This window comes from Amborella trichopoda, chromosome 6 (genome assembly GCF_054954075.1).
Source record: "Amborella trichopoda isolate Santa Cruz 75 chromosome 6, AtrichopodaSantaCruz75HAP2 v2.0, whole genome shotgun sequence".
NCBI classification, from domain to species: Eukaryota; Viridiplantae; Streptophyta; class Magnoliopsida; order Amborellales; family Amborellaceae; genus Amborella; species Amborella trichopoda.
In genome coordinates this window covers 52,788,870-52,816,315 of record NC_142341.1, presented here as the reverse complement: position 1 = coordinate 52,816,315, position 27,446 = coordinate 52,788,870, and the positions used below count along the sequence as shown (strand labels likewise).

At 36.1% G+C, this 27,446-nt stretch overlaps 1 protein-coding gene and 1 long non-coding RNA gene across 2 annotated transcripts; one reads left to right on the top strand and one right to left on the bottom strand.

The window, feature by feature from the left end:
- Positions 1 to 547: 547 nt before the first annotated feature.
- On the top strand, positions 548 to 14,757 carry LOC18448573 (ankyrin repeat protein SKIP35). The gene is made up of 5 exons (XM_088869370.1): positions 548 to 805; positions 1,001 to 1,051; positions 1,529 to 2,177; positions 3,441 to 3,873; positions 13,748 to 14,757. Exons 1-5 carry the CDS (start codon positions 652 to 654, stop codon positions 14,534 to 14,536), a joined length of 2,076 nt encoding a protein of 691 aa, XP_088725496.1. The 5' UTR covers positions 548 to 651; the 3' UTR covers positions 14,537 to 14,757.
- A 6,341-nt stretch (positions 14,758 to 21,098) lies between these two features.
- Positions 21,099 to 22,980, bottom strand: LOC148781875 (uncharacterized). Its single transcript, XR_016057433.1, has 2 exons — positions 22,635 to 22,980; positions 21,099 to 22,339 (listed from the first exon to the last, which is right to left on the bottom strand). It is a non-coding gene; the product is annotated as an uncharacterized LOC148781875 (long non-coding RNA).
- Between the last annotated feature and the right edge of the window lie 4,466 nt (positions 22,981 to 27,446).

Below are 27,446 nucleotides of genomic sequence, written 5' to 3'. Positions count from 1 at the left end.
AAAAAATCCTAAGGATTTCAAATTGATTCCAATTCCGAATAAAAAATAAAAAATTAGAAATAAAAATAAATTAATAGTAATAATAAAAAAGAGTTACTAGGTTCCATAGAAAACCCAACCGATTCCAATAGAAAGCGCTCACTTTTTTATAAAGATAGGGAACCAAAAGGCCTCAATTCATTGTTAAAAAAAAAAAAAAAAAAAAATTTAAAAACTTCAGATCTAAGTGATTCTAATCCAGCCCCATAACTTTAAAACAATGAAGAGGATTGAGATAAAGAGCACTTCACAAGGATAAAACAAATCTCTACAGCAGAACTAGACAGAAATACTTATCCACCCAAAAAGAACCTGAGAGAGAGAGAGAGAGAGAGCGAGAGAGTTTTTGAGAGGGAAACAGATATACTTATAGAGTGGGGAATTTTGGCCATAATTCTAGAGAGAGAGATTTACTTAAAGTGTGGGGAATTTTGGCCTTAATTTCCTAAGGTATTGGTAGATATTCCCAAGAGCAATTTCTATGTCCTTGTGTTGGCATTTGGAAAATATCAGGACAGTTTGGTAAATTTGAACAGAGTGCATTAAGTTAGAAGCTTATAATGATTGTGGTGGGCCTACTAAAGAAAAGGAGGAGAGTGACCGCACCATGAAATGAATAAAACTGTCCAAGAAGCCTCTCTTCATTCTCTCTCTACAACTTTCTCTCTCCTCATTTTCTCTATCATATATTTCTCTCTCCTCCCCATTTCATCTGTGCATTGCAGGCTCCACTGCCCATTTCCCAAGAACTGCCCATATGAACCAGGTCAGTCTCTCTCTCTAACTTTCTCTCTCTATATGAAAGTGCTTTACTGTTTATTGGAGTGAAAACCCATTTGTTTTGAGGACAAATATCACTTGTTTCCTCAGTGCATTCTCTATGTGCGCCACTTGTTTATGGAATTGGGTTTATCCATACAAAGATGGTTTTTTTATTTCTGGTTTTGATTTTTCATGGCAGATTGCTGTAGCATCTTGATGGCTGCGATGGAGGGATTGGTACGGTTCTCTGGTATGTTGGGTAGTTAAGTTTCTGTGTTTCTGGGGAAGATAGAGGTTTTTCATGAAGCTATTATCGATATAGATTGGGTGTGTGTGTGTGTGTGAGAGAGAGAGAGAGAGAGAGAGAGAGAGAGAGAGAGAGAGAGGTGATTTGTTGCCAGCCATCAATTCGTTGGGTCCATTTCAAAGGAAGAGAGAATCGTCAGAAAGCAGGAAGTCAATTAGATGATTTTTTTCTCATGAAGAAGTGGGGGTTTTGTGATCTATAATTACCTGGTTGACATTAATGGAATTCTCCATTATGGGTTTTGCTGATATTCAGTGGCTGATATAGAACCAAGCTTCTGATCAGTGTTTAATCAGGAACCACTTATTGATCATATTTTCCTCCTCATTCTCAACTAGTCCCGAGCTTATCAGGATGAATTTCGTGGATTTTTCAAGAAGAATTCGCTGATTGTTCTTATAAGTAAGTTGGGTCTTTCAGGCGTTATTCGAGTGAAAATGGAGGAAGATATTGCATCAATTGTAGAAATGGAGGATCAGGATGTATCAAATGAAGCTTATACTGATTCCCCAAAAGACCCAACTTCTGGATCTCTTAGTTCTAATGGGGAATCAATATGTTCAGACATGGAAATCAGTGAAAATCAGTTTTTGAGGGAAGGCTCTGAGAGAGGTGAGGGGAGTAACGTGGTCTTTTGCAAAGAATCACCCCTTTCCAAGAAAGAACAATTAGAAAATAACTTCAAATCAGAGGCTACAAGATTTGATTTCAGTAAAAAGGATGGAAATGGCCAAGACAGAAGGCTCAACAGACAGGAACGAATAGAACTGGGTCGAATATTTCAGGGTGCCATGAGCTCTCTGGATTGGGAACGTGCAGAGAGCTTACTTCCATTAGTGGACACTCAAACTCTTAATGACTTACTGTGCATTGCACTGGATTCTATCTGGTTTTTGAGCACTGAGCAAGAGATTCAAGGGGCTTCAGGGTTGATCGAGAGGATCATTTTGAGTGGGGCTTATGATTTCACACGTGCAGCTCTTAGAACCTCTTTTCTCGCTTCGTGTGTCTCGGCTTGTCGGAGCCGGACCATGAACTTGGCTGATACAGTGACTGTCATGGCTCAAAGGTAATAATTTATTTTTTTACTTCTTTGGGATAAAAATGCTCTATGAATTGTAGATTTTAATCTTAAAATAGATGACCACAAATTCCATCTAGTGTCAAAGATAGAAATTGCTTAAAATAGACGACCACAAATTCCATCTAGTGACAAAGATAGAAATTGCTTACTGTCACAAAGATCAGAAGTGATCCTAGTCAAGTGATCTATGATCTATGTTTTTTTTTTTTTGAATGTTAGACAATTTATATCTGTTGTAGTTCATTTAGTGGGTGGCAAGTTGGATTCTTCTCACTGGCTCTTGCCCTTTGATCGGAACTATCCATCTGAACAGTTTATTGGTGATTGGTGTCTATTCGTTTTGTTTGAGCACCATTACTTGCTGGTTTTGTTCCCACATAATTATCGAGCTCCTGTTTATCATAAGTAATATGCATCAAGTCATTGAAAAATCTTGTATCCTCTTTACACTGTAATGAAATTCGGTGATCAACCAAACAGAAAACAAAGTACTAATTACAACTTATGTGCCTTCAGTTTTCCAGTACTTCTGAATCTCTTGCTTGCCTTTCCTTCATGTGCTTTCCTTTCCTTCATGAGCCTCTTCAAAATGAGCACAGTAATAGCGTCATATGCGTTGAGCTCATTCTCTTATCCTTCGTGTGTTTCCTTGAATCACCCTTCATTGTGTTTAAGCCTCAGTCCCTTTTATAAAGGAAGGTTTTAAGAGTATTTTGCTACATTTTTTATTCATAACTTAGTTTTTCTGGTGCAAGTCTTCGTCACTTAAAATCAATCTCATCCTTCTATTAGAGACATTTCATACTGAGAAAGTATACTACATTCCAACATGGACTATGGAAAAACCGTTGTCCACTGAATCATTACCATCCATTGAGATGTGGATAGAAATGTTGACCTTGTGGATCCTACTCTCTTGCTCTCTCCATCCTGTCCATCATTTCAATGATGGTGATGACCATATATACTTTGATTTTTCGATTGTCCTTTGGATTACATCAATACAACATACTTTCCACATGCCAAATATGGATGATCCACATGCCTGATATGGATGTTAATGCATGCTATTTTCATATTTTGAGATTTCATGATGGTTTATGAGTATTGTCCTTATGTCATCATTAGACGACCAAATTGACGAGGTAGAGGTTGCTTTGGTTGATGCCGAGTATTGATTCTTTTTAACTTCTTATCATGCACATCTATCAATCTAGTGGTGAACCGACTCGTTCCTAAATGCATTAGGTTGCGTGAACGTCTTCAAGAATGTAATGGTGATGAAGTCCTTAAGGCTGAAGCAGGAGCCAAAGTTCAAAAGTTCACTGAATGGGCTTTGAAATGCATAGGCTCCCATTCTCGCAGTCGTGGGGATAGAGAAGGCGCAGTTCACAACTCTGCCACTGAAATTCAACTTCAACTTTCAGCATTTGGGGTATTTCTTGATCTTGCCGGTCATAATCTTACTGGAAAGGATTTTAGCGAGGCATTCGACGCTGCCTGCTTCCCTCTAACTCTATTTTCTAGTTCTTTTGATCCGGGCTGGGCATCAGGGATTTCAGCAACTGCTATACGAGGATTACTCGGGATGTTGGTGGAGGGGGGTGCTGATAATGTCAACCAATGTTTTCTTGAAGCCTCACGTTTTGGGAGCACAGAGCTTGTGCGCATTTTGCTTCAGGTAACTTGTGAATACCCATTGATTTTATTCCTTCTAACATCAGTAAGATTGAAATACATACATTTTTACTTGTGTATGTGTGTGTGTGGAGGGGGGGGGGGGGACTGGAACTTTTTTCGTAAGTTATCCACGTGGGAGTATCTGTAACGAATGCATACACTTTATTTTTTTGGTAATATTAGCACACGCATGCACGTGGCTATGAATGCCTTTACAAATGCCGACATGTACCTATATTTGCACGTGGCTATGAATGCTTTTACACATGCAGACATGCACCTATATTTGTTTTGGAGGATCTAATTGATATGTTTCATGCTAATTAAAGTGCAATTTAACTTTTTGATGGTTTATTTAGCAACAGATTTATTTTTCCTTATAGTCATAAAAGAGTGATAGGTGCCTCTCCTGTTCCCAAAATGCCATTAAAATTACGTATGTTTTTTTCTTCTATTCCCAAAGCGGGGAGGTTTGTTTAGATGACTATGACCAGTTATGACTACAACCTGTCGGGATTGCCTGAAAAGTTAAGCAGGCTGATATGACCATAGCGCTTCCAGATGGGTTTTTAATCTTTAGGAGTGTTCATTTATCATGCTGGAGATAGCTTATAACTGGTGTCAGAGGATTCTAATAGATCTGAAGCGGTCTTCTGGAACTTCTATTCATCTATGAATTGGATGCATGCCCTTTAGCTGTGTGTACTTTAGTTTATCTTTGTATAGGAGTCTGAATTGGATGCATACCCTTTGGCTGTGCGTACTTTAGTTTATCTTTGTATAGGAAGGACTCATGTGTGGCAATATTCTAGCTTTTCCAAATGAAAGTAGTCGATTGCATTCTGTTTTTGAAATTTCTTGATGAAGCTTCATTTCTCGCCACGAAGGTTAAGCTTGCTCTTGAATTTCTTTATAGGAAATCACCAAATGTCAGGAAATATTCATTGTACACGTGGATAATCAAAACTTGTTTCTTTGTATGGATTATGATTTATAAAACAGAGATAAGTAAGGGGACAGAGACCGTGTGGGTAAAAATGTAAAATATCAAATAACTCCTTGCTACCCAGTTCTGCCACTATGTTTTCCTCATGGGGTGCATAAGTGAAATTTGTAGTATAAAAATTCCGAAAGTCATGATATTTTGGATAAATTTCTTTCAATCCCAACCAGAGCAGGGTGTCTTTTTTAACACAATGGATAGCATTCAGGGAGTCTATACAGACATTCTTTGCCCTTTAAAAACCTAGCAAATCCAGTTTTGTATTTGCTTTGTCCCATGTGATGGTTTCAATGCTGAGATACCTTCCATAGAGTTTTGATATATCCCTAGTCTATTTGACACCCCCTCATATACCCTTTGACGTCTCTGGCACTTCACAAAGATTTTTTATTTTTTTATTTTGTGTGTGTGTTTTTGGTCCTAGGTGTTGGCTAACTGTGACAGAATCCTAGAGCTTTGAAAGTCATATGCAGAGAGCCTAGTTGTCAACACTCGTATGACTTTCTGCATATGACTTTCAAAGCTCTAGGATTCTGTCAAAGTTTCTTGCTTTAAAGGTCTAAAAAATCTGGTCATTTAATCTTTATATGTTAATAATTGCTTTGAAGGTCTAAAAAACCTGGTCATTTAATCTTTGATATGTTAATAGTTGCTAGAAAGCCACCTCAGTCTCACCAAAAAAAAAGAAAAGAAAAGGGATACCACTTTAGTGTTGTATCCATTTTGTCTAATGTATCAAAAAGCGCTAGGCGGGCCCTAGGCGGCCTGGGGGGTCCCAGGCCGCCCAGTGCCTAGAAGGCCGCCTAGGCGGGCGCTCAGAACATGGGCGGCTGCCCAGTTGAAAAAAAATACCAATATACCATATTCCAAGTTGAAAAAAAAAAACGACAAACGTCGAGAAGAGAAAGAGAATTTTGATAATCCATATTGTTAAAACAGTAAACTGTAATACCATACAAGTGTAGGATATAAAAGTCAACACTCAACACAACAGAAATATATAGAAATTTAGAAAATATACAGTCTAACAAAAGTCAAGACTCATGACTCAACACAACAGTCAACACTCGACACTTAGCACCAAGAGACAAGAGTCTTCAGTCGTCATCATCATCATCAGAAGGAATATTAGGGCAGGCCTCATCATATGCATCAGAGTCGAGGCCATCATCATCAGAGTCATTGCCCTCTTCAATATAATGCTCGTCCTCCTCTGTTTCTTCTGAATCTGTCTCGTCCTCCTCTTCTTCTACCTTCCTCTTACTAGTATGTGTAGTCTGTGCAGATGAGGCCCTAAGAGTCTTGGCTGCTCTACGATTTTTTTTGTGCTTCTCTGAACTCAAATATTGTATAATTTCCTCCCTGGTAGCCTCAGGAACATTTTTACACGGGGCAACATCCCCCTTAATATTGACAATGTGTTTTTTAAACCTGTAAATGCCCCTATTAGTATCCTTTCTACAATAATTACATTTAATACAATTTTTATCACATGTATTCGAGTTATAGCCATACTTCCAACCCGGATCACCACTCCGACTAGAACCTGGAGAAGATACTTCCATAGAATAAGGCTTAGTTTCATCCTTTTATGGTCCTTCTAAATTCAAAAGATGTCTAATCTCATCCTGAACTGCTTCAGGAACCTTTGTACAAGAAGCAATATTACCTCTAACACTAGCAAGGTGTTTTTGAATCGGCTAATACCCCCATTGGTATCTTTTTCACAAAAATTATACATTATAATTTTATCATTTGGTTTTGGGTTGTACCCATACTTCCAATCCGGATCACTTCTTCTAAAAGTAGCAAAAATAGATCTATGACAAGGATTTTATTCTTGTTTTTTATCATTTGGTTTTGGGTTGTACCCATACTTCCAACCCGGATCACTTCTTCTAGAAGTAGTAGAAGTAGCTAAAATAGATCTATGACAAGGATTTTGTTCTTGTTTTTTATCATTTGGTTTTGGGTTGTACACATACTTCCAACCCAGATCACTTCTTCTAGAAGTAGCAAAAATAGATCTATGACAAGGACTTTGTTCTTGTTTTTGTTTTACATAACTTATATAGTGCTTAATCTCCTATCTGATAGCTTAATCTCCTCTCTGATAGCTTCAGGAACATTTTTACAAGGGGCAACATCCCCCTTAATACTGGTAAGATGTTTCTTTAATCGGTTTATACCTCCTTTTGTATCTTTTTCACAAACATTGCATCTAACGTAATTTTTGTCATTTGGATTCGGGTTGTATCCATATTTCCAACCCGGATCTCCATTCCGACTAACTCTTGAGGAAGACATCTCAAAGTAAAACAAGCAATCTAAAAAATAAAGTTTTGCACTTACTTTGATTGCTTGAACTCCAAACTTTGAGAAACACCTCGATCCAATGAAATGTAGTTTTCTGGAGGGGTTTCTTTCTCTCTAAAAGGGATTCTTGTGGGTTTAGGTTTCACATGAACCTAAAATAAATGTAGTTTTCTGGAGGTTTCTTTCTCTCTAAAAGGGGTTCTTGTGGGTTTAGGTTTCAAATGAACCTAAAACCCCTCCTTCTAACCTTTTATCTCTTTAAAAAAACATTTCCGCCTCTGGGCGGGGCGCAGGCCACCCAGGGCTGGGCATTGGGCGGCCGCCTAGGTGGGTTCCGTACCGCCTAGGCGGTCGCCCAGGGACCACCACCCAGTTTGGCAGCCTAGGCTTGGGCGATGCGCCCAAGCCTTCTGGACTGCCTAGGCACTGGGCGGTCCCTTTTTTGAACACTGGTTTTGTTCCATCATATCCTGACCCATCTCACAAATGGGAAAAGTGCTAAGCATGATCCAGACTTTTTCAAAAGATTTTAACATAACTAACCAAATCATCCTACTAACTTGCAGTGGGAAAATGCTTTGTTCCATCATATACTGACCCATCTCACAAATGGGAAAAGTGCTAAGCATGATCCAGACCTTTTCAAGAGATTACACCATATTAGCAGTGGTATTCCCAGATGTTTGAGATATATTATCGGTAGAATTTATTTGAAAGTTTAATTATAAATTGACAATACAAAACTAAAAAATAAAATAAAATTACCAATGTTGTGGTTTGCTCAAGAATGAGAACTATGTTTTTGTTGTTTGTGAATCTACATGCAAAGGTATTCTATTTTAGCATGAAAATTGACTGCATATGATCCTTCACATGTGTAAAGATGAGAAGAGGGTTCTTACTCAAGAGGAATTGACACTGAAAACTCACTTTTGTCTGGTTTTTATTAATTATATTACATGCTTTTTTTTTCATATCTGATGCCTGCAAGGTGAAATTATACTGTCATTTTCAGCAAATTCATCTAAAAAACTGCACTAAATTCAGCTAGCTAAAAACTGTACTAAATTCAGCTAAAAAACTGCACTTAATGGTAGTCCAGGCAATATTATGATGAAACTGGGATTAGTATGATTTCCTTTTCTTTTATATGGCCTAGCCATTTAATAAACGAAATAGTATTCTTTCTTTTTATATGGCCTAAATGTGTTTTCAAGTGTCCCATCAAAAACAATGATTTCAACTGTCTAGATGAAAACTTATAATCAATCATTTGTTTGAACTCAATGTCCTATGCTAGAATTAGCATTTTTTCAAAATACATGTGATATGATGCGATGCTAAATAGTTGAAGGTTTAAGTAGTAGATAAGTTAGGTGTGTATTTGGCATTAAAGGAAAATAGGAAAATAGGGCTTGCAACAACTACTAACCACTGCGTAGTTCCCAATTTTAACACTAGTAGTTATGCGTATCCTTTTTTTTTTTACTCGAAAAATTGGGAACTACGTGGTTCCCAATTTTGGATTATGCGTGGTGGTATTCTAGAAATATTTGATTACTAAAAGGAAGTACACACTCTTTCTTTCTTGGAGAGATAATCACAAACTCAAGGGTTTTTTCACATATATCTCATTTCACAAGTTACAGTTAAATTGGGAACTATGCAGTGGTTCCCAATTTTCCAAATTTAATGGAAGTGCAGAATTATCTTCCTTCATGGTTTTGCTCCAATCCACAAACCCATTTTCCAAAATACACTTAATGGAAGTGCAGAATTATCTTCCTCCATGGTTTTGCTCCAATCCACAAAACCATTTTCCAAAACACACCTATCTATGAATGTTGTAGCTTCATGGTTTAGTTAATTAAAATTGTAATTCTTTAATGAGTGTTTTTCTTCCACCCCATCTTAGTTATTCTTCTTCTTTCTAGTTGGTTGTGAGTCTTGGGCTAGTGTGACATTGTTACACTATTTGAGAAGCAAATTGTTCCGGTATTGTGGCATTTGTCTTTCTCTACATGGTATCGGAGCCACAAGGGTGGTGGTAATGTTGTCTTTCCTCCATGGTTTAGTGGATCTTTTTCAACTATTGATTACAATTTTAATTTTTTTTTTAATTAGCCTACATGATTAAAGAGAGGTGTCTGGTGAGAAAATTGAGTCACATGTGTTAAGGTTAATATTGTGTGTTGAGATTGTAATGCCTTTGTGTACTCCATGTTTTTCTTTAAAGAAGTTTTCTTTCCACTTCATCTTATGTTTTTCTTTAATGAAGTTTTTTTTCTACTTCATCTTGGTTTTTCTACTTCTTTCTATTTGCTTGTGAGTCTTGGGCTAGTGTGGCATTGTCACACTAATTGAGAAGCGGATTGTTCCGGTGTTGTGGAATCCGTCTTTCTCTACATGGTATCAAAGTCACAAGGGTGGTGGTGATGTTGTCCTGACTCCTTTAGTGAAGAAGATCAATTGTCTTTTTGAAGATGGATTTGGGTGGAAGGTTGAATGGTTTTAATGTTGAGTTGGGAACTCAACTCAAGGTGGTCTTTCGATTTCCCAATTCTTCTTAAAGATCTAGAATCTCTGTTTGGAGATCTCTTGTTGATCTGCAGCAACTTATTTGGAGGCATGAATGAAGTGACTTATCAGTCATGGGTTAAAGAGGGAGTATATTCCCAATGTTACGTCTATTCAAGGGTGGGCTATGCAGCCCTACTTGGTGGAATTTGAGAATTTTTGGTTGCCTGTTAAATTGCCGGATTTTCAATTTTTGGAAATGATGGAGATGATCGCATATGCATGGTCTCCTTTTTAGAAAATCACTTTAAGAGAGAGTGTTAAAATTGTTAAAGTGTATTTTCTAGAAAGTATGTGTATTGTTAAAGTGTCTTTTCTAGAAAGTATATTAGTTTTTATGTTATTTTATCATGAGTGATGTAGTAAGGTTTTACTTGTAAGTTTGTGTAGTAGGAAGTTGTAAAACTATTAGTAGTTATTGTTTGTTGTTACCATTTAAAGAGTGGTGTGTGGTGAGTTTGTGTGGTAGGAAGTTGTAAAACTACTAGGTGGTTGGGGTCATATGTTTTAAGGTTAATCTTGGATGTCAAGATTGTAATGCCTTTGTGTGCCCCTGGGTCACATGTGTTAAAGTTAATCTTGGGTGTTAAGAATGTAATGCCTTACCCCATGTTTTATCTTTGAATGAAAAGATGAGTCATGTGCATTTTTTGAGATATTTATGACAGAAAAACCTAGGCAAGTGGAGAAATTTAGTCAAGGAGGTAGCTAACTATGGTTGGTGGTGTTAGGGATTAGGAGTCTAGGGAGGTGGATAAGTTATCGCTAGGCGAGTGTTGTTAAATTCTTGAAGAGTAGATGAGTCTTTATCATTCAGGGCAAGTGTTGTGTGGCTTGATCGTTGGGGGTCTAGGAAATTATAAGAGGGTATGAGGTCTTATAATTCTAGGGTACGGTGGGCAATGCATATATGTGGGGCTCATTCAGGGCAAGTGTTGTGTGGCTTGATCGTTGGAGGTCTAGGAAATTATAAGAGGGTATGAGGTCTTATAATTCTAGGGTACAGTGGCCAATGCATATATGTTTATTAGGTTTAGAGAAAGTCAAGCTAGTAAGACTGAATCCTTAAGAGATATAGGTAGGGTTTGCGTTCTGGCTTGAGATATTTAGAGAAAGTCAAGCTTGCGTTCTGGCTTGAGATATGGGATTTTTGTTGAGGGCTAAGTTCAAAATGTCGGCTCGCCAGCTACCTGGGCGGGTTTCCCCTGGTGGTTGGTGGGCCTCACCACCCTGCCTTGGGCTTATATGGCCTAATGCGGGACGGTGTCCTTGGGCTGCCGACTAATTGCCCAGGGCCCTTTTGGCGAAGCCCGAAAATGGGCTTTGCCAAAAAGGCAAAATTGTTGTTTACCTGCCTTGAAGAGGGGGGAAATTGTATTTTGGGGGTATTTTGTCCTCTCAAACCCCAAGACAACTTGATTTGTGCCACAAAAACGATTTTTTTTAGTGTTTCATACACAAAAACGAATTTTTTTTAGTGTTTCATATTTTTTGTAAATATTGTGTTATTTTATATTTTGTTATTGTTTTCTTGTATTTATTTTTGAAGTGTGTCTTTACATTTATGATGAAACTGATCATAGTATCTAAATATTTTTTCTTTGTAAACATTGTGTTATTTTATATTTTTTTATTGTTTTCTTATATTTATTTTTGAAGTGTGGCTTTACATTTATCATGAAACTGATTATAGTATCTAAATATATTTTCTTTCTTTTTTTTAAGGGTTTTCTATTTTAGTGATCGTAGTATCTTTTTTTTAAGGGTTTGCTATTTTAGTGATTATAGTATCTTTTTGGCTATGTTTTTAATATAAAATGCAAATTTAAAAATTTATAATATATTTTTTTCTTTGTTTGGCTTTATTTCTAATTTATAATGCAAATTTGAAAATATTACTATTTGATTGGCTATATTGGGTAATATTAAAATTTATAACCAAACAGTATTATATTTCAAAATTTATAGTGTTTCATATTTTTTGTAAATATTGTGTTACTTTATATTTTTTTATTGTTTTCTTGTTATTTTATATTTTTTTATTGTTTTCTTGTTATTTTATAATTTTTTATTGTTTTCTTGTATTTATTTTTGAAGTGTGACTTTACATTTATGATGAAACTTCATAAATATTTTTTTTTCTTTTTTTTTAAGGGTATCTTTTTTGTAAGGGTTTGCTATTTTAGTGATTATAGTATCTTTTTGGCTATGTTTTCAATGCAAATTTAAAAATTTATAATATATTTTTTCTATGTTTAGCTTTATTTCTAATTTATAATGCAAATTTGAAAATATTACTATTTGTTTGGCTATATTGGGTAGTATTAAAATTTATAGCCAAACATAGTATTATATATATAACCAAATGTAGAGTAATATTTCAAAATGTATATAAGAAGGGGCCAATAGGAGGGGTTATCCATTTTAGGCAAGATTTTAGAAAATGTATCGTTGACCTGGATTGCCCCTATGTATTTCCGATCCAGTTCAGCAGATCGGCGATCTAGTAATTTTAAAAAATAAAAAAATTAAGTGGGGCCTGTTTTGGCCGGTACTCTTAAAAAAATTGACTAGTTTTGTCAAAGAACCGGCGGGTTCAACGATTTAAAAAGTTAAAATTTTAAAAATGTGGATCCCGGTTTTGTCATAGAGCCAGTATGGACCGGCCTGGTTAATGGTGGGAATCAGCCGATTCCCAATATTTTACAAGATTTTGACCGGCCCGACAATTCTCGATCCGGATCGGCTGGTTTCGAACTTGGTTACCGATTTTGTAATCATTGATTTTAAGTTTCTTCTAACATTGTCATTCTTGGGTTTATTCTGTTATGCATTGATTGTCAAGGCTTAATGTACGGTATTCATGAGGTGTGATTGTTTTTATGGGTGCTTCCCTAAATTTATTATAGTATAAATTCAGTCATCCCTAAATTTATTATAGCATAAGTTCAGTCATGACCGAAGTCTTTTCCGGCACATAGTCACTGTACTCTCTTTTCTAGATAATATATATTTTTTTCGAGAAAAGTTGACTTTATATTTACCCTGCTCTCTTATCATGGAATATGCGCACTAGCCTTAATCTTTATGGAAAAGAATCAGAGTTTGTTTCCCAAATTAAAATCATACATTGATATTGGAGAACACCATATTTACCCTGCTCTCTTATCATGGAACATGCGCACTACCCTTAATCTCTATGGAAAAGACATACAGTTTGTTTCCCAAATTAAAATCATCTCTATGGAAAAGAAGCACAGTTTGTTTCCCAAATTAAAATCATACATTGATATTGGAGAACACCATATTTACCCTGCTCTGTTATCATGGAACATGCGCACTAGCCTTAATCTTTAATTAAAATCATACATTAATATTGGAGAACACCATTTACCCTGCTCTCTTATCATGGAACATGCGCACTAGCCTTAATCTTTATGGAAAAGAATCAGAGTTTGTTTCCCAAATTAAAATCATACATTGATATTGGAGAACACCAGAAATCACTCCATTATCTAAATTTCATGCTAGGAAATTCATCTAAAAAGTTGGATATAAACTGATACAAAAGAGAATGACAGATTAGCCAATCTCCAAAGGTATTCAATGTGATTATCATAGAAACCATTTTGGTAATGATTATCATAGAAACCATTTTGGTAATGCATTAAAATCGTGTATTACCGATTCCATTCATGTACCCAGGTAGGAATAAAATTTAACAAACCAGGTTTAAGAAGTTGGTAAATAGTGATATCAGTAGAGATGTGATTTTGTTTTGGAGGGATTTGTTGGGAACTTTTCTGCTTTCAAAATGCTCTATTAAAATACTAAATATCAATAAAGAAAGAAGGTTATAAGAAGAAATAGCACATGATCATGGGAGTCCCTGCCACTGTAGGTTAGGTTATGTGCATTTTTTTTATGAGTCAAGTTTTACCAGAGCTTGATATTGATGCTAGAATTCCTATGGTCACAGATCGCCCAACGTAATAGTTTGGACGTGGATGTGGATCTCGCCCTGGGCTTTGCCGCACACTATGGCAAGATTGGGACAATGGAATGCTTGGTTGATGAGGGCCATGCCTCCGCCTTCCTTGGCCCCTTGATGCGCGCTGCGGAGCGTGGGTGCGCCCCAGTTGTGCAATGGTTTGTGGGCCGGGGGTGCCGTGACATGGAGCTATGCCTCGCGCTCACTGCAGCCGCCTCTGCTGGCCGTGCCCACATTGCTGCCCTCCTCCTCCCCCTTGTCCCCGGACCCCTCCTCCAAGCACTAAGCACTGAGATCCTCAAAGCCGCAGGTGCAGCCTCCCTGGAGGGTATCACCTTCTTGCTCCAATCCAACTTCCTCGGCTCCCCTGAGGCCACCTACACTGCATCTGACATAGTGGCCAAATGCGAGGATGAGGGGGTGAAGTCCAAGCTGAAAGAATTTTTGATTGAGAATTGGTCTGAAGAGGCATTCATGAAGGGGAGGGAGGAATCAAGGGACCATTATGTCAACGTGATGAGGGTGGTGTCGAGGGGAGGCTCAGAGTTGAGCATAGGGGATTTGCCTGTGGAGCTTAGGGTGGGGATTGCGTACCTTCCGTTGTATAGGGAGTGTGTGGCTTGCGGTGGGAAGCTGTTGTCCCAGAGGCTGAGGGGGCAGGTGGTGGAGGCAGTGTGGAGGCTCGGGGCAGGGGATGTCGCATCGATGAGCTCACAGGATGAGCTGCTCACTGTGTTTGAGCGCCACTTGCCGCCTTTTTTGATTAGGGCCTCGTAGTGAGTGTCCCTCTCTCGCTCGCTCTCTCTCTGGAGGAGTTGCTTGCCATCCTTGGGCTTCCCTGCCACCCTTTTTGCTCAAGGGCGACAGTGATCTCTCTCTCTCTCTCCCTCTCCCTTTCCCATGACTGTTGCATTATATATATATATTGTAAAATTAGCATCACAGTGAATTCTCTTAAGTGCACCATTTATAGTTTATAATCTACATCTTTTCTTTCAGGGGCCTTTCTGCTCATTTTTCCTTCAAATTTGTTGTTAAAAGCATCATAAATTTTTTGGGAACGTGTATGTATGTATGTGTTTGGTGCTGGAAATGTCACATTATGTCAGGAAATCACATATGTTTTCCCCTATTTTAGTGGCTTAATCTTTGCATTAGAATCTTTTGTTAAAATGTGATAGTCTTATCCAAATTAGTGTTTAAAAAGTCAAACTGGGGCTCCCCCGTGCCAGGGGCCCGAGCCAAATCAGACTGGGGCTCCCCCATGCCAGGGGCCCGAGCCCAAGCCTTCTCAGTCTAACTCAGGTGAGTCCCAGCCAGATTGGGTAAATACAAAATTTTTGAAAATTATGAAAAAGGGTGGCTAGCGTAAAATTGTCAAATCTTGTCATGAATGTTGAACCTATAAACAGAACAGCGGAACATGATTCATGTAGTTGATATCAAATAGTTGAGATAAGATTTAGATGATGATGATGATGATGACGATGATGATGAATGATGATGATGATGATGATGAAAAATGGTGGCTTAGGTTATTTGGCCTTGAATCGCTTGGCTCCCGATCCTGTCTGACTCGGACAAATCCAAAAACAGAGTGGGGATTCTTTAGACACAAGTGGAAATGGAAATTAGCAAAGCTAGTGCTTTTAGATCCACAGAGCTTTATGCCTCTTCAACTGGTCCGTTTACAGAGAAAATTCCTTTGTCTCATGATGCAATGGAAATGGAAATTAGTAAAGGTTAGTGCTACCAGCTCCATACTGTTTGTGCCTCTTCAGTTGATCTTTTTATGGTGAAATGCCACACAATTATCACAAATGTTATCAAATTGTCTTACACCGTTTGAGCCTCTTCCTTTGATTTTTGTTAGGCAAAATGCTTCATAATTGGGATTTATATATAAATAGACTTCGTAACTCACTTTAAAGCATCCAATTTGACATCAAATGAGTAGGAATAATTGTGATCTTCATGTACAAAAGATAAATAATTTTTTTATAAACAACCCAAGCCTATATGTACTATTTTGGTGCATCCAATTTGACATCTCTTTGTGAACAACCATTTTTTTTAAGAGGGCCTATATGGTGTACTACTTTGGTGCATTTTAAATCTATGATTAGATATGCTTGAAGTCTCTTTTTTTCTTTCTTATGTTTGTCCACTCTTACTAGGATCATCCCAAAAATTGGGCTTCAAATATTTGCTTAACCCCAAAATATAGGGATAGACAAAGTTGTACAAGAAAACGCTTATGGGTGAAGTTCTACAATGAAATGCCTACAAGCAGTTCTAAATTTTGTGTGTATGTGTGCATATATTAGATCAACCCTATTAGGACCCCGCCCAACCTGTCTAGAATAAGTTAGGGCTTGACCAAGACTGCAGATCGACCCGACCCAACTTGCATCCCCTATATATTGTGAAATTTAAGAAATACCCCCTGTATATTGTGAAATTTAAGAAATACTCTCAATGTTTCATATTTTACGCTTGTCCTACTTTTCTAGAGCATGTATTTAAATTTCGTTGTTTTATACATATATCATGTTTTTGGAGTCTATCCTTCTCAAACATCATGCACCTGTGAAAAATATAGAAATAATCATTTGAAATAAAGAAAATGATGAAAATGACTAAATTATCAATAAAATTCATAAGGAAATATTAGTCTTTTTTTTTATTAAATTAAAAAATATATAATATTTTTATATGTGCATGATAGTGAGACGCTTGAACACCAACCATTGAAGGATTGTGACACTCCTAAAAGCCACCATTTGGCTGATTTGCCTCCTGCATTTCTTATTCTTATCTATGATCATCATCATCATCATAGTCTTTTTCCAATTAATTGAGGTTGGCTTATTTTTATTTTGTATGTATGATGCTGTAGGTAGTCCTTATACCCTTATCTCTGCTCTATGATGATACACTATCCAAAAGTGAGATGTGAGCATAAAAAATGAAATATTAGAAATATTTTTTAAAATTTTATATTTATAAAAGTCTCTCTTTTTTAAGACATTTTTTTAAGTGAAAATATGTTCGAACATCTGTTTTTTAGGTTTTATTTCTCAATAGACCCAGGATTTAAAAAAATATTTGACGGTATAAAAATTCCACAAAGTATATCTTCTAATCCCGTAGACTAACTTTAGCCCTTTTGACCTCACCTTTTAACCCAAACAAAATAAAAAAAGATACCATTTTTAAACCCCATAACTCTCTCTCTCTCTCTTCCAGTGTTTCTAAATATCAAGCTAAATATAGGAGTCGAGTCGGTTCATTGCCTTCATTTTGCTAAACATTCACAATATAAAACTATGCAAAACAACTAAAAGGAAAAGAAATAAACTAGAAGAGAGAGAGAAAGAGATTTTGAAAGGAATAGAAAATGATGTTTTTTTTTTTTTGTTGTTTGGGTTAAAAAGATGTGGTTAAAAAGAGTAAAGTTGATTCAAAAGGTTAGAATATATATTATATGATCTCTACGCCACTAAATATATTTTCAAACCCCAAATATCTTAAGAAATGAAACCTAAATAGAATACGGAGATATTTTTCCAATTTTTAAACTCCACATAATATAAAGGATATTTATGAAAATTTCTCCTATTTTGGTGATTACTTGTTATGACCATGTCAATAAATCATTTGAATAGAATATATTTGTTTCATTCGTGGCATGATTATAGTCATAATCTTCTCCATCTAATCATATTACCAGCTAGCTAAAGTTGGTTCTGTCCATTCAGTTCATGGGTTAATGATTTCTTCATTTGCTTCTCCTTAACATCTCTCAAAATACAAAGCTTCCAATCAAACCAAACTATTCTCAATAAGGAATTTCTTAGTGGATGTGTAAAAAATATTTTTTCTTCCTCAGTGGGCCTCTCGTGGGAGCACACTGTATACTTATTTCCTTGGGCAAAAGATATATTTAGATAAAAATTTTAGTATGAAATTTTAGGATCTGTTTCAGAATCATCAAATGAGTGTTTTTAGAAGAAAAAAAAATCGAGTTCGTGAGATAGTGAAAAGAACTTATAGAATGCATATAGAACTTTTCCTTTTTTGAAAATTATTTGTATATTATCAAAATTTTAGGTGTTGAAATATACTCCTAGATACGGTTCTAACCGGGGGAATGAATAGCTGATATACTCTTGTGGGAGTGTATAATCTTCTAGCTAATCCTGAGGAAATTTATTCTTTTAATTTCTGTACTATATAAAAAAACTTTGAGCATCAACAAATTCTTACTCTGCTTGTGCCAAATAGACCCAAAGTAAAAAAAAACCTAAATTTAAAAGCAGGGCCATATTTCCACTCTTAACCATATGAACATCTTCTGAGAGACAATAACAACCCAAAATCAGAATGATAACAATCTTCAATGGATTTTGATTTTATTTTATTTTTAAAAATATTATTGATTTTTATTAATCAATGATTAAGTATAATGCTCTCAAGAAAGCAATACGTCATATACTATAGTGGAATGCAATTTAACTCCCCGTTTTGCAAGTCCATCAGCAATATCGTTAGCCTTCATAAAACTTGCAAGCTCACACATGGTTCCAAACTAGCATCCACTTCCTTCTTAATCGAAAGGATCCATGTGCAAATGCAATATCGCATTTTTGAGAAAAAAAAGTAAAAAAATCAAAAAAAAGAAAAGAAAAAAAAATTTCTTTCAAAACATAAATCGCAAAAGAAAATAGGGGGCAAATATCATTGAGATGGTTAACCACCTAAAAAGCAATGAAATGGTAAATCAATAATTTTATGGACAAATGTTATTTTGTAAAAATTCATTCATTTGGATACCTCCTCAAGAATATTATATACCCAGATTTTGGTAATTAGACCCACTTACTTCACTTTCATCAACTGGTCTAATGCCCCTGTTTGCTCTGGGCTCCAAATATAAAGCAAAAATGATAATTTGGCAGTTTAGCCCCACTTAAATTACCCAAGCTAAAAAACATAAAATCCCGGGCTTTAAACCCAAACAATATTCTTTTATGAAAATATGATCAATATTTATAGCCTAGAACAAGCAGAGCATTTAAACCCGAACAATATTCTTTTATGAAAATATGATCAATATTTATAGCCTAGAACAAGCAGAGCATTTAGGTCACTAGGCTCCAGTAACTCAAGTGTTCAAGTTACCAAAATTCCCTTACCTTTTCAGAGTTCCAAGTTTAGAACAGGGCAGTTTGGGCTTTCTCTAAAAATAGTTGAAGTCGTCCAAAAGTGAACTAATTTGTAAAAGGTACCCACTATTGGTAAATCGATTGATTTAACCACATCATTGATTTTTTTGTAGTTTGATCAACTTATAGATATTTTCCCAGATGGAAAAAAATAGACAAAAAAAAATCTCTTTGCTTTCTATAAATCGGTTGCATAGACCAAAAAAGCCATGCAAAAATTAAATAATTAAAAAAACGACATATTTCCATTCAAAACCATAAGAAAACCCCCTCATAGACACCAAGCACCAAACCCAACTCACAGTGATGGCAATGTTTAATGCCCATCAATGTAGTAATTTGGAAGAATTTTTTTTTTTAAGTTGACTTTGTATTAATTGTAAGGATGTAGAAGTATAAGTAATTTGGAAGAATTTGTTGATACCAAGTAAAATTGCCCTTGCCCTCCAGCTTATCTGGCCTAAAGAGAATAGTAAAATCTCTAGGTTTGATCACATCCTTTGGAAGTTAAAACCCACTGTACATAAGTTGCACAGAGACATCCATTCATCAGAAAATTCAAATGGAGGCACCACATTTCCATTCAAACCATGAAAACCTGTTTTTGTTTTTTTTTTGGGATAAGTGGGAGAAGGCCCCTACCCTTGGTAGGAATTGAGCCTAGGACGTAACATTGCAAATCTTCAAGCGCTAACCAATTAAACCTGGGCTCTTTTTCCCTAAAACCATGAACCTTACATGCAATAAGCAGCTAACCAGATAAAAAATGATGGCAGTCTTTAATGGCCATTAATATAAAGATTAAGAACAATTTACTCATACAACTAAAATTGGAAAGGAAGATCTCCTAGGCATCCATTCATCAAATATCTAAAAAGAGTAATTTTCATCCAAAACAATAAGAAGGCCGGCTCAAAAACACCAGTCATAAAACCCAAATCAAAATTATGGCAATCTTGGATGTCCTTTACTGTGCTGATCAGAAAGAATTCATTTATAACATTAAATTGCACCTCTGAACCATCTAGCAAGAAAGACTTCTTGGACATCCATTCATCAAATATCTGAAGAAAGGCCTACATTTCATCCAAAAGACCACATTTTCATACAAAACAGTAAGAAGACCTTCTCATAGACACCAAGCCAAAAACCCAAATCAGAATGATGGCAATCTTTAATGTCCATCAATCTGGTGATTAGCAAGAATTCATTCATAGAAGTAAATTGCACCTTCAGCGCATTTGGCAAGAAAGAAGAAAGCAAGACCTCTTAGGAATCAATTCATCATTAGGAAGACCTTCTCAGGGAGAGCAATTAAAAAAAACAAAATAAAATTAGATGATGGCAATTTTTAATGTCCATCAATGTAGTAATTAGAAAGAGTTCATACACACAATCAAAAGCGCACCTTTAGTTCATCTAGCAAGAAAGAGAAAAGCAATACTTCTTAGCCATCCATTCATCAAATATCTTAATTCTTAATAAAGGACCACATTTTCATTAAATATGATAAGAAAACCTTCTCATAGATACCAAGGAAAAAACCAAATCAGATAGATGGCAATCTTTAATGCGCACCAATATTATAATTAGAAAGAATTCATTCATGCATCTAAAACTGCACCTTTGGCTCATCTATCAAGAGAGAAAAAAGCAAGACTTCTTAGGCATCCATGCATCAAATATCTGAAAAGAGGTCCACATTTTTATCCAACACAATAAGACCTTCCCATAGGCACCAAGTAAAGAAGCCCAAATTAGATGATGACAATCTTTGACGCCCATCAATACAATGATTAAAAAGAATTCATTCATACAACCAAACTGCACCTTTGGCTCATCTATCAAGAAAGGAAAAACAAGACCTTTGAGGCATCCATTCATCAAATATCCAAAAAGAAGACCACATTTTCATCCAAATCAATAAGAAGATCTTCTCATAGACACCAAGCAGAAAAACCCAAATGTATGATGACAATCTTTGATGCCCATTAATGTAATGAATACAAAGAATTCATTCATACAACTAAAATTGCACCTTTGCCCAGCAAACAAGAAAAAAGAAACACCTATTAGGCATCCATTCATCAATTAACTAAAAAAGAACCACATTTCATCCAAAAGTCCACATTTTTATCAGATAAGAGAACGTTCTCACAGACACCAAGAGAAAAACCAAATGAGAATGATGGCAATCTTTAATGCCCATCAATGTAAAAATTAGAAAGAATTCATTCATACAACTAAAATTGCTCGCTCATCTATCCAACAAAAGGAAAAAGAAAACAAGACAAAAGAAAGAAAAATCTCTAAGCTTGCTAGACATAAGTTGTCGCAATATCTCTAACATCAGTAGGTGTGCAGGCCAAAACCATAAGCACGACAAATATGCATATGGGGATCAGCAAGAGTAAGAATGGTGGGGGTGGCAATGGAGGCAAAATAAGAGGAAGTATAAGTAAAGAAGCAGTTAGACAGAGAAGTACCAATAAGGATTCAATGCTAAAGTAGCCTCCTGAGAAAGGCTTTCTAGTGTTTCTTGTTGAAAGGGGCCACTGATAATCTCTCAGTTGTTGCCCCTCAACCAAAGAACTACTCCTTCCACTACTATTCATTATATCAAAAATCACCAAAAAAAAGCCTACAGATTATGCTCTGTCAAGTTCTTGGTTCCACATATTCTTATTGGGGAGATAAATATTGAGTGTTCCTCTGGTTTGGAGATATCAACTGGAAAGATCAGCTTGTCCAAACTTTTGAAACCTTTTCTCAATCCAGGTTCTTAGAGTTCAAAATGCTTTACACCACAAAAGCACAAAGCTGGAGCTTGCTGAAATACATATGGACTATTTCTTCTCATTTGGAGCTAAAACCAATTGGCGTCCAAACTCTTTTTGAGTCTTTATCACTCTTAGTTCCTCTGATTTCAAAATGCTTTCTACCCCAACAAGCCTAAAGCTTGGGTTCTCTTAATGTCTTGCTTCTTCAACAATTAGATGACCCAAAAGACACATTGGTTATGTACCCCTTCCTTGAACTTATACCCCTTCAAGTCCTTGACGTCAATGCTCTCCTTTGTAGCATATTCTTTCAAAAAAAAATGTTTTCTTTTGTAATATATACTCCACTGTTGGTTATATCAGACTCTAGCTTGTAATCAAAGTCACAGCTTCACAAGCAAAGGGGATCCAATTTCCAAAACCCAATCCGTATTTGATATGATACCACTAGGCTTCCAAATCAATAGTTAAACTTCTCGATCCGCAAGAATCAAAATCAGATCAGAGAGAGAGACCTTCATAAAGATAGAAACTTCATTGAATCAAGCTCCACCCCTAAATAAAAGCAGCTACTGCACAATAAAACACAAAGAACTGGTTTCATCACCCAACAGGATCAATCCAAAACCATCTGAAAAACCCAAAATCAAAACCACCCACCACAAGTGCTTTGCTTTTCAGTCCTTGAGACCTATATCCCCAATATCTCAAAAACCCCAAAAAAAAAAAAAGGAAAAAAGAACAAAGAGATGGAAAGAGAAAGAGAGAGTTGGGGTGTTTTTCAAATGTCAAAGAGTAAGAAAGGAGGAGGTTTGGAATGAATGTTATCCAGAAGAGAATGGGTAGGGATCAAATTAGCAGACATACCTGTGATATGGGATTGAGGGGTCCATTAGTTTTAAATGGAGGTGGGCAGGGGACCATTGAATGCATGTGGGTTGTATGTCTGATACTGTTAACTGATGGTTTGGCAGCATGAAAGTGTGTGGAAGGGAGGTGAGGTGGTGAGGTTCTTCCCCCCTCTTTATTCCCCGTCTTTTCCTCCCTCTCCTCCTCTCCCCCAGTTTTTCTCTCTCTAAGTCCAGCCTTCTCTGAATTTCCTTTTCTCTCCTCTCCTCTCCCCCAAATTATCTCTCTCTCTCTCAGATCATTTTTCTCTCTCTAAGATCAGCATCCTTAGGATTTGCAGTTGCTTGTTCATCCCCCCATACACAAGGATACGACCAAAAAAGTATCCTACTTTTGTCATGCATTGGGTTCCCAATGCAGGTCCCAAAAAGCCCAAAACCTTGAGATGACGAAAATGCCCTTCTTGAGGCACTTTCCTAAATTACAAAATTCTAAAAATAAAGTTTTTTGTATTTTCTTTTATAATATATTTTCTGAATCTAAAGCTCGTTACGAAAGTACGTGTGCGGATTATACGGAGCGTGGGCTCTACACAATCAAATCACAGCATCTTTCAAATAGTATCCAAAAATATGGTTTCAATATATAAAATCTTTTTGTGATAATCTTAAAATATATTTTTATTTTTATTTATAAAATTTAAAACTTAAAAAATACCTAGATCGAGTAAATATATGGAAATCTTAAACATTGATGGTCCAAAAATGCATTAAAAAAATGTACTATTTTAAAAACTTTAAATCTATTTTTTTTTTTTCATGTTTATGTATTTTGATATCGAGAAAATCAATTTGAGGATATTTGGGCATCAAAACAATCTTTTCTAGTGAAGTTTTTGAGGTGGGCTCTAATTTGATTGTTTGAAGTATCTACTCTATATAAATTTTTCCATAAAAATAAATAGGATTGTCTTAAAAGAATCCATTTATCTTTGGGTGCAGTTTGTATGGAGCCGAGGCCCTAAACAATCAAAGTGGAGCACACTTTCAAATAGTGTCGAAAAATATGGTTTCAATACTAAAAATCTTTGTGACAACCTTAAAATATATTTTTACATTTAATTAAAAAATGTAAAGCTTCAAAAATAGTGCAAATCGAGTTGATCTACGAAAACTTAAAAATCTTGAAAATTATCCTTATATCAAGATGATCAATTTGATGATATTTGGGCATCAGAACAACCTCTTCTAGTGAAAGTTTTGAGGTGGGCTTTAATTTGATTGTTTGGAGCATCGACTCTATATAATTTTTTTCTTTTATCTTTTGTACATGGATGTCACAATCATTATTGTCCCTTAAATTTCAAAATAGGTTGTTGTGAGAGTGTCATTTAATAATAAAGTTCCAAAAAAAAATATCAGACTTCGTGACTCATTCCAAGCCGTCCAATTTGATATTTAATGAGTGAGAATGATTGTGACCTACATGTACAAAAGATAAATGGTGAAGTTTATATAAGGTGTCAACCTTAAACAATCATAGTAAGGTCACATCTGTTCTAAAAATTGAAAGCTCTAAAAATGGTGCAGATCTAGCAGATTTATGAATATTTATATATCTTAAAAATGCAAAGTCCAGATAATGTGTTATAAGATGTACTATTTTTAAGACTTAAAACTAATTTTTTCTTTTATATCCATACATATCGAGGTCAAAATAATCAACTTGAGAATTTTCTAGTGATGAAACGATGAGTTTTTGAGGTGCGCCTTACTTCTATAGTGTAAGGTTGACACCTTAAATAAACGTTTTCCAAGGATAATTGGTTACTTTGGAGAGAATCCCAAAGTAAATAGCCTCTTTGTTTATTTCTTCATAATATATTTATGAATTGTATGCTACGAGACTATTTATGTTTAGTACAACAAGATCACCACCACTTCTAGCCACTGGATGTGAAATCTAATAAATAAAAGCGTGTCATAACATTCGAGAAATTTTGTTTTGGACAACGTGCCAAAACAATGACACACACATCCTCAATCAGCCCATTTCAAATCTAAAAGTCAATTATAATTGTGACCTTCTTGTATAAAAAATAAATACTCTCATTGTAGACATTTCCATATATTTAAGAAAAAGTTTATCTAAAGTGCCAATTTGCTTGAAATATTAGAGCAATCTTTTATTAGGGAGCATAGTGAGGACTAAGTAGTGTGGGAAGTTGAGAATGATGAATAGTTTTCGGTCAAGTTTGTTTCCCGCTTACGCTTCTTTGATGGAGTACGCTAGTCTTTTCCAGTGTCAGCCAGAATTTGGAAGTGGCCCATCCCTCATAAGGTGTAAATGTTCTTATGGCTCACGGCTCAAGACAAGATCCTCACCGTGGATAATTTGATCAAGAGAGGTAAAATTATCACAAATATCTGTTTGATGTGTAAGGAGGATGGTGAGTCTAGGACGCATCTTTTTTTATATTACTCCTATATCTCTGAGATTTGATCCTGGTGCTTCCAAATGTTGGGGTTTAACCTTACTATACCACAACATGTGGTAAATTTGCTAACTCAGTTTGAGGTGCATTTGCCAAAGGTTGGTGGTTCTATCTAGAGGATCTTGCGAGGTGTTATTTTATGGGAAGTCTGGTTGGAGAGAAACCATAGAACTCTTTGGTCTTGGCTGCATGTTGCTAAGGAAGGTCGGGGTATCTCTAATGTGGATGTCATGATTAACCTCCCCAACCTGTTTCAGTTGGATGTTCATTTGTTTAGACCTGTCACTAGATGGAAAGCACAAGACATTGGTGTACTCAAGCATAACTTTGATGGAAGCTCGATGCGAAATCCAGGTCTAACTGGTTATGGAGGAGCCATTCGAGATTGGCAAGGAAATGTCATTATTGCTTATGCAAGGCCATGCAGAGTTGCGACGGCTAATCATGCGAAACTTCTTGCTATTTTCCATGGATTGAAACTTTAGTGGCAAGAAATAGCATGGAGGGTTTTATTGTTGAAGGGGATTCACTAAATGTGATTAAATGGTGTAAGAGAGAACAACGCCTTCCATGGCAACTCAAGTTACTTGGGAACCAGATCTTTGCCAATTTGTCTTCTTTGATGGTGTCCCTAGTTGATGTTTATAGGGAAGCAAATGCTCTAGCTGATTCCATGACCAAAAAGGGAGTTAAGTTGGACACATCGATGATTTCTACCGATATCCTTGACATCTTGTAATTTTAGTTGCTATCTTGTAATTTTCTCTGCTATCAATAAATTTGGAACATTCAGAAAAAATACCAGTGCAGTAAGTGGATGATCCAAGTCCCTCCTTTGGAACTGTTAATAATATTTTTAATATTTTTACCAGTTTTTCTTAAGTTGATTGGTATGAATAGCTTATTCAACCAAATTAGTACCATGGAGGGGTGATCTGCACATTTGTAAACACTGTGAAAATCCAAATTGCACTTGTCACTAGGGGTGGCAACGGGCTGGGCCACTCCCAGCCCTAGTCTCCTAGAGGGGCAGCCCTAACCCGGCCTGGCCCAGTTCGGTCATGGCGAAACCAAGTCAAATATAATAAAACTAAACAAAAAAGCAATTAGAAAAGGGTCGGGCCATGCCGGCATTGTTGTCGATGTGGCCCAAGCCCAGCCTTGTCCTCAGGACATGGTGACTTGGCCCTAACCCGGCTCTCAGGCCCTATTTTGCCCAGGCCCTTTGCTTTTTAGGGCCGGGCATTAGCCTATCGCCAACCCTACTTGTCACTTATCCTTGCCTATGCTATTTTCCTAAAAAAACCCAATTACCCCTTTATGATTATCTCATTAATGGCATGTAATTCTTTTGCCAAAATTGATAAAAATCATTTAATAGATAGGAAACCTAAATGAAACAACTAATGACTAAAAGAGCATAAAAATGCCCCCTACCTTTTTCTCCAGATTTTCAATTGTTTATAGATTTACCATATTTGTATTGTTAATGAAATTTTAATTTCCTAATTAAGATTAAATATACATTGTCAAGCTATTGTAAAGTTTCCAACCCTTCATCTACATCTTCCGATAATATTTAAAACTACGCCCTATTTGTACATTATAAAGTGATCACCTTATACAAACCTAATCAACACATACCGTTGACTACCAGTGTCCCCCACCGTTTTCTTTCTTCGGCAGTGCTATTTCCAAGAATGACTAAAATACACCTAAAGTTATAAAGGTTATTTTATTATCTGTTTTTTATGATTAATTATTTTCATAAACAATCAAATCAATTGCTTCCTTTTATGTTTGGTAGCAAAACTTCAAAACTGAGTAACGTCCTCCTCTTTGCTTTCACCAAATTTGAAAGAAAGTATCGACAAAATCACAACTAAATGAATCAATGACTTCAACAACAACAACCACAAAAAAAGGTTAAAACTGTCATTCAATCTAGGAGTGGCAACAAATTGGGACCCGACTTAGGACCTAATGTCTGGACCCAGATCCATGTATGGGTCTAAAAATTGGACCCAACGGGTCGGATCCAGATCCAATATATTGGACCCGAACACTATTTACGTTCAGATCCAAGTTTGGGTTCAGGTCCCAAAACCCGACCTGTTTTCACCCCTACCATGCACCATTTTCCCTTTTTTTTTTTTAGTGCTATTCTAAAAAATGACTAAAATACCCCTTGCTTCAAATTTAATATTTTGTTTTCACAAACAACTAAATCATTTGCTCCCTTCCACATTGATTACTAAATTTTCAAAAATTACTTATATAAATCCCATTAATGATAGGTTGGTGCACTCACCAAAATGGTTTAAAGTACCCATAAA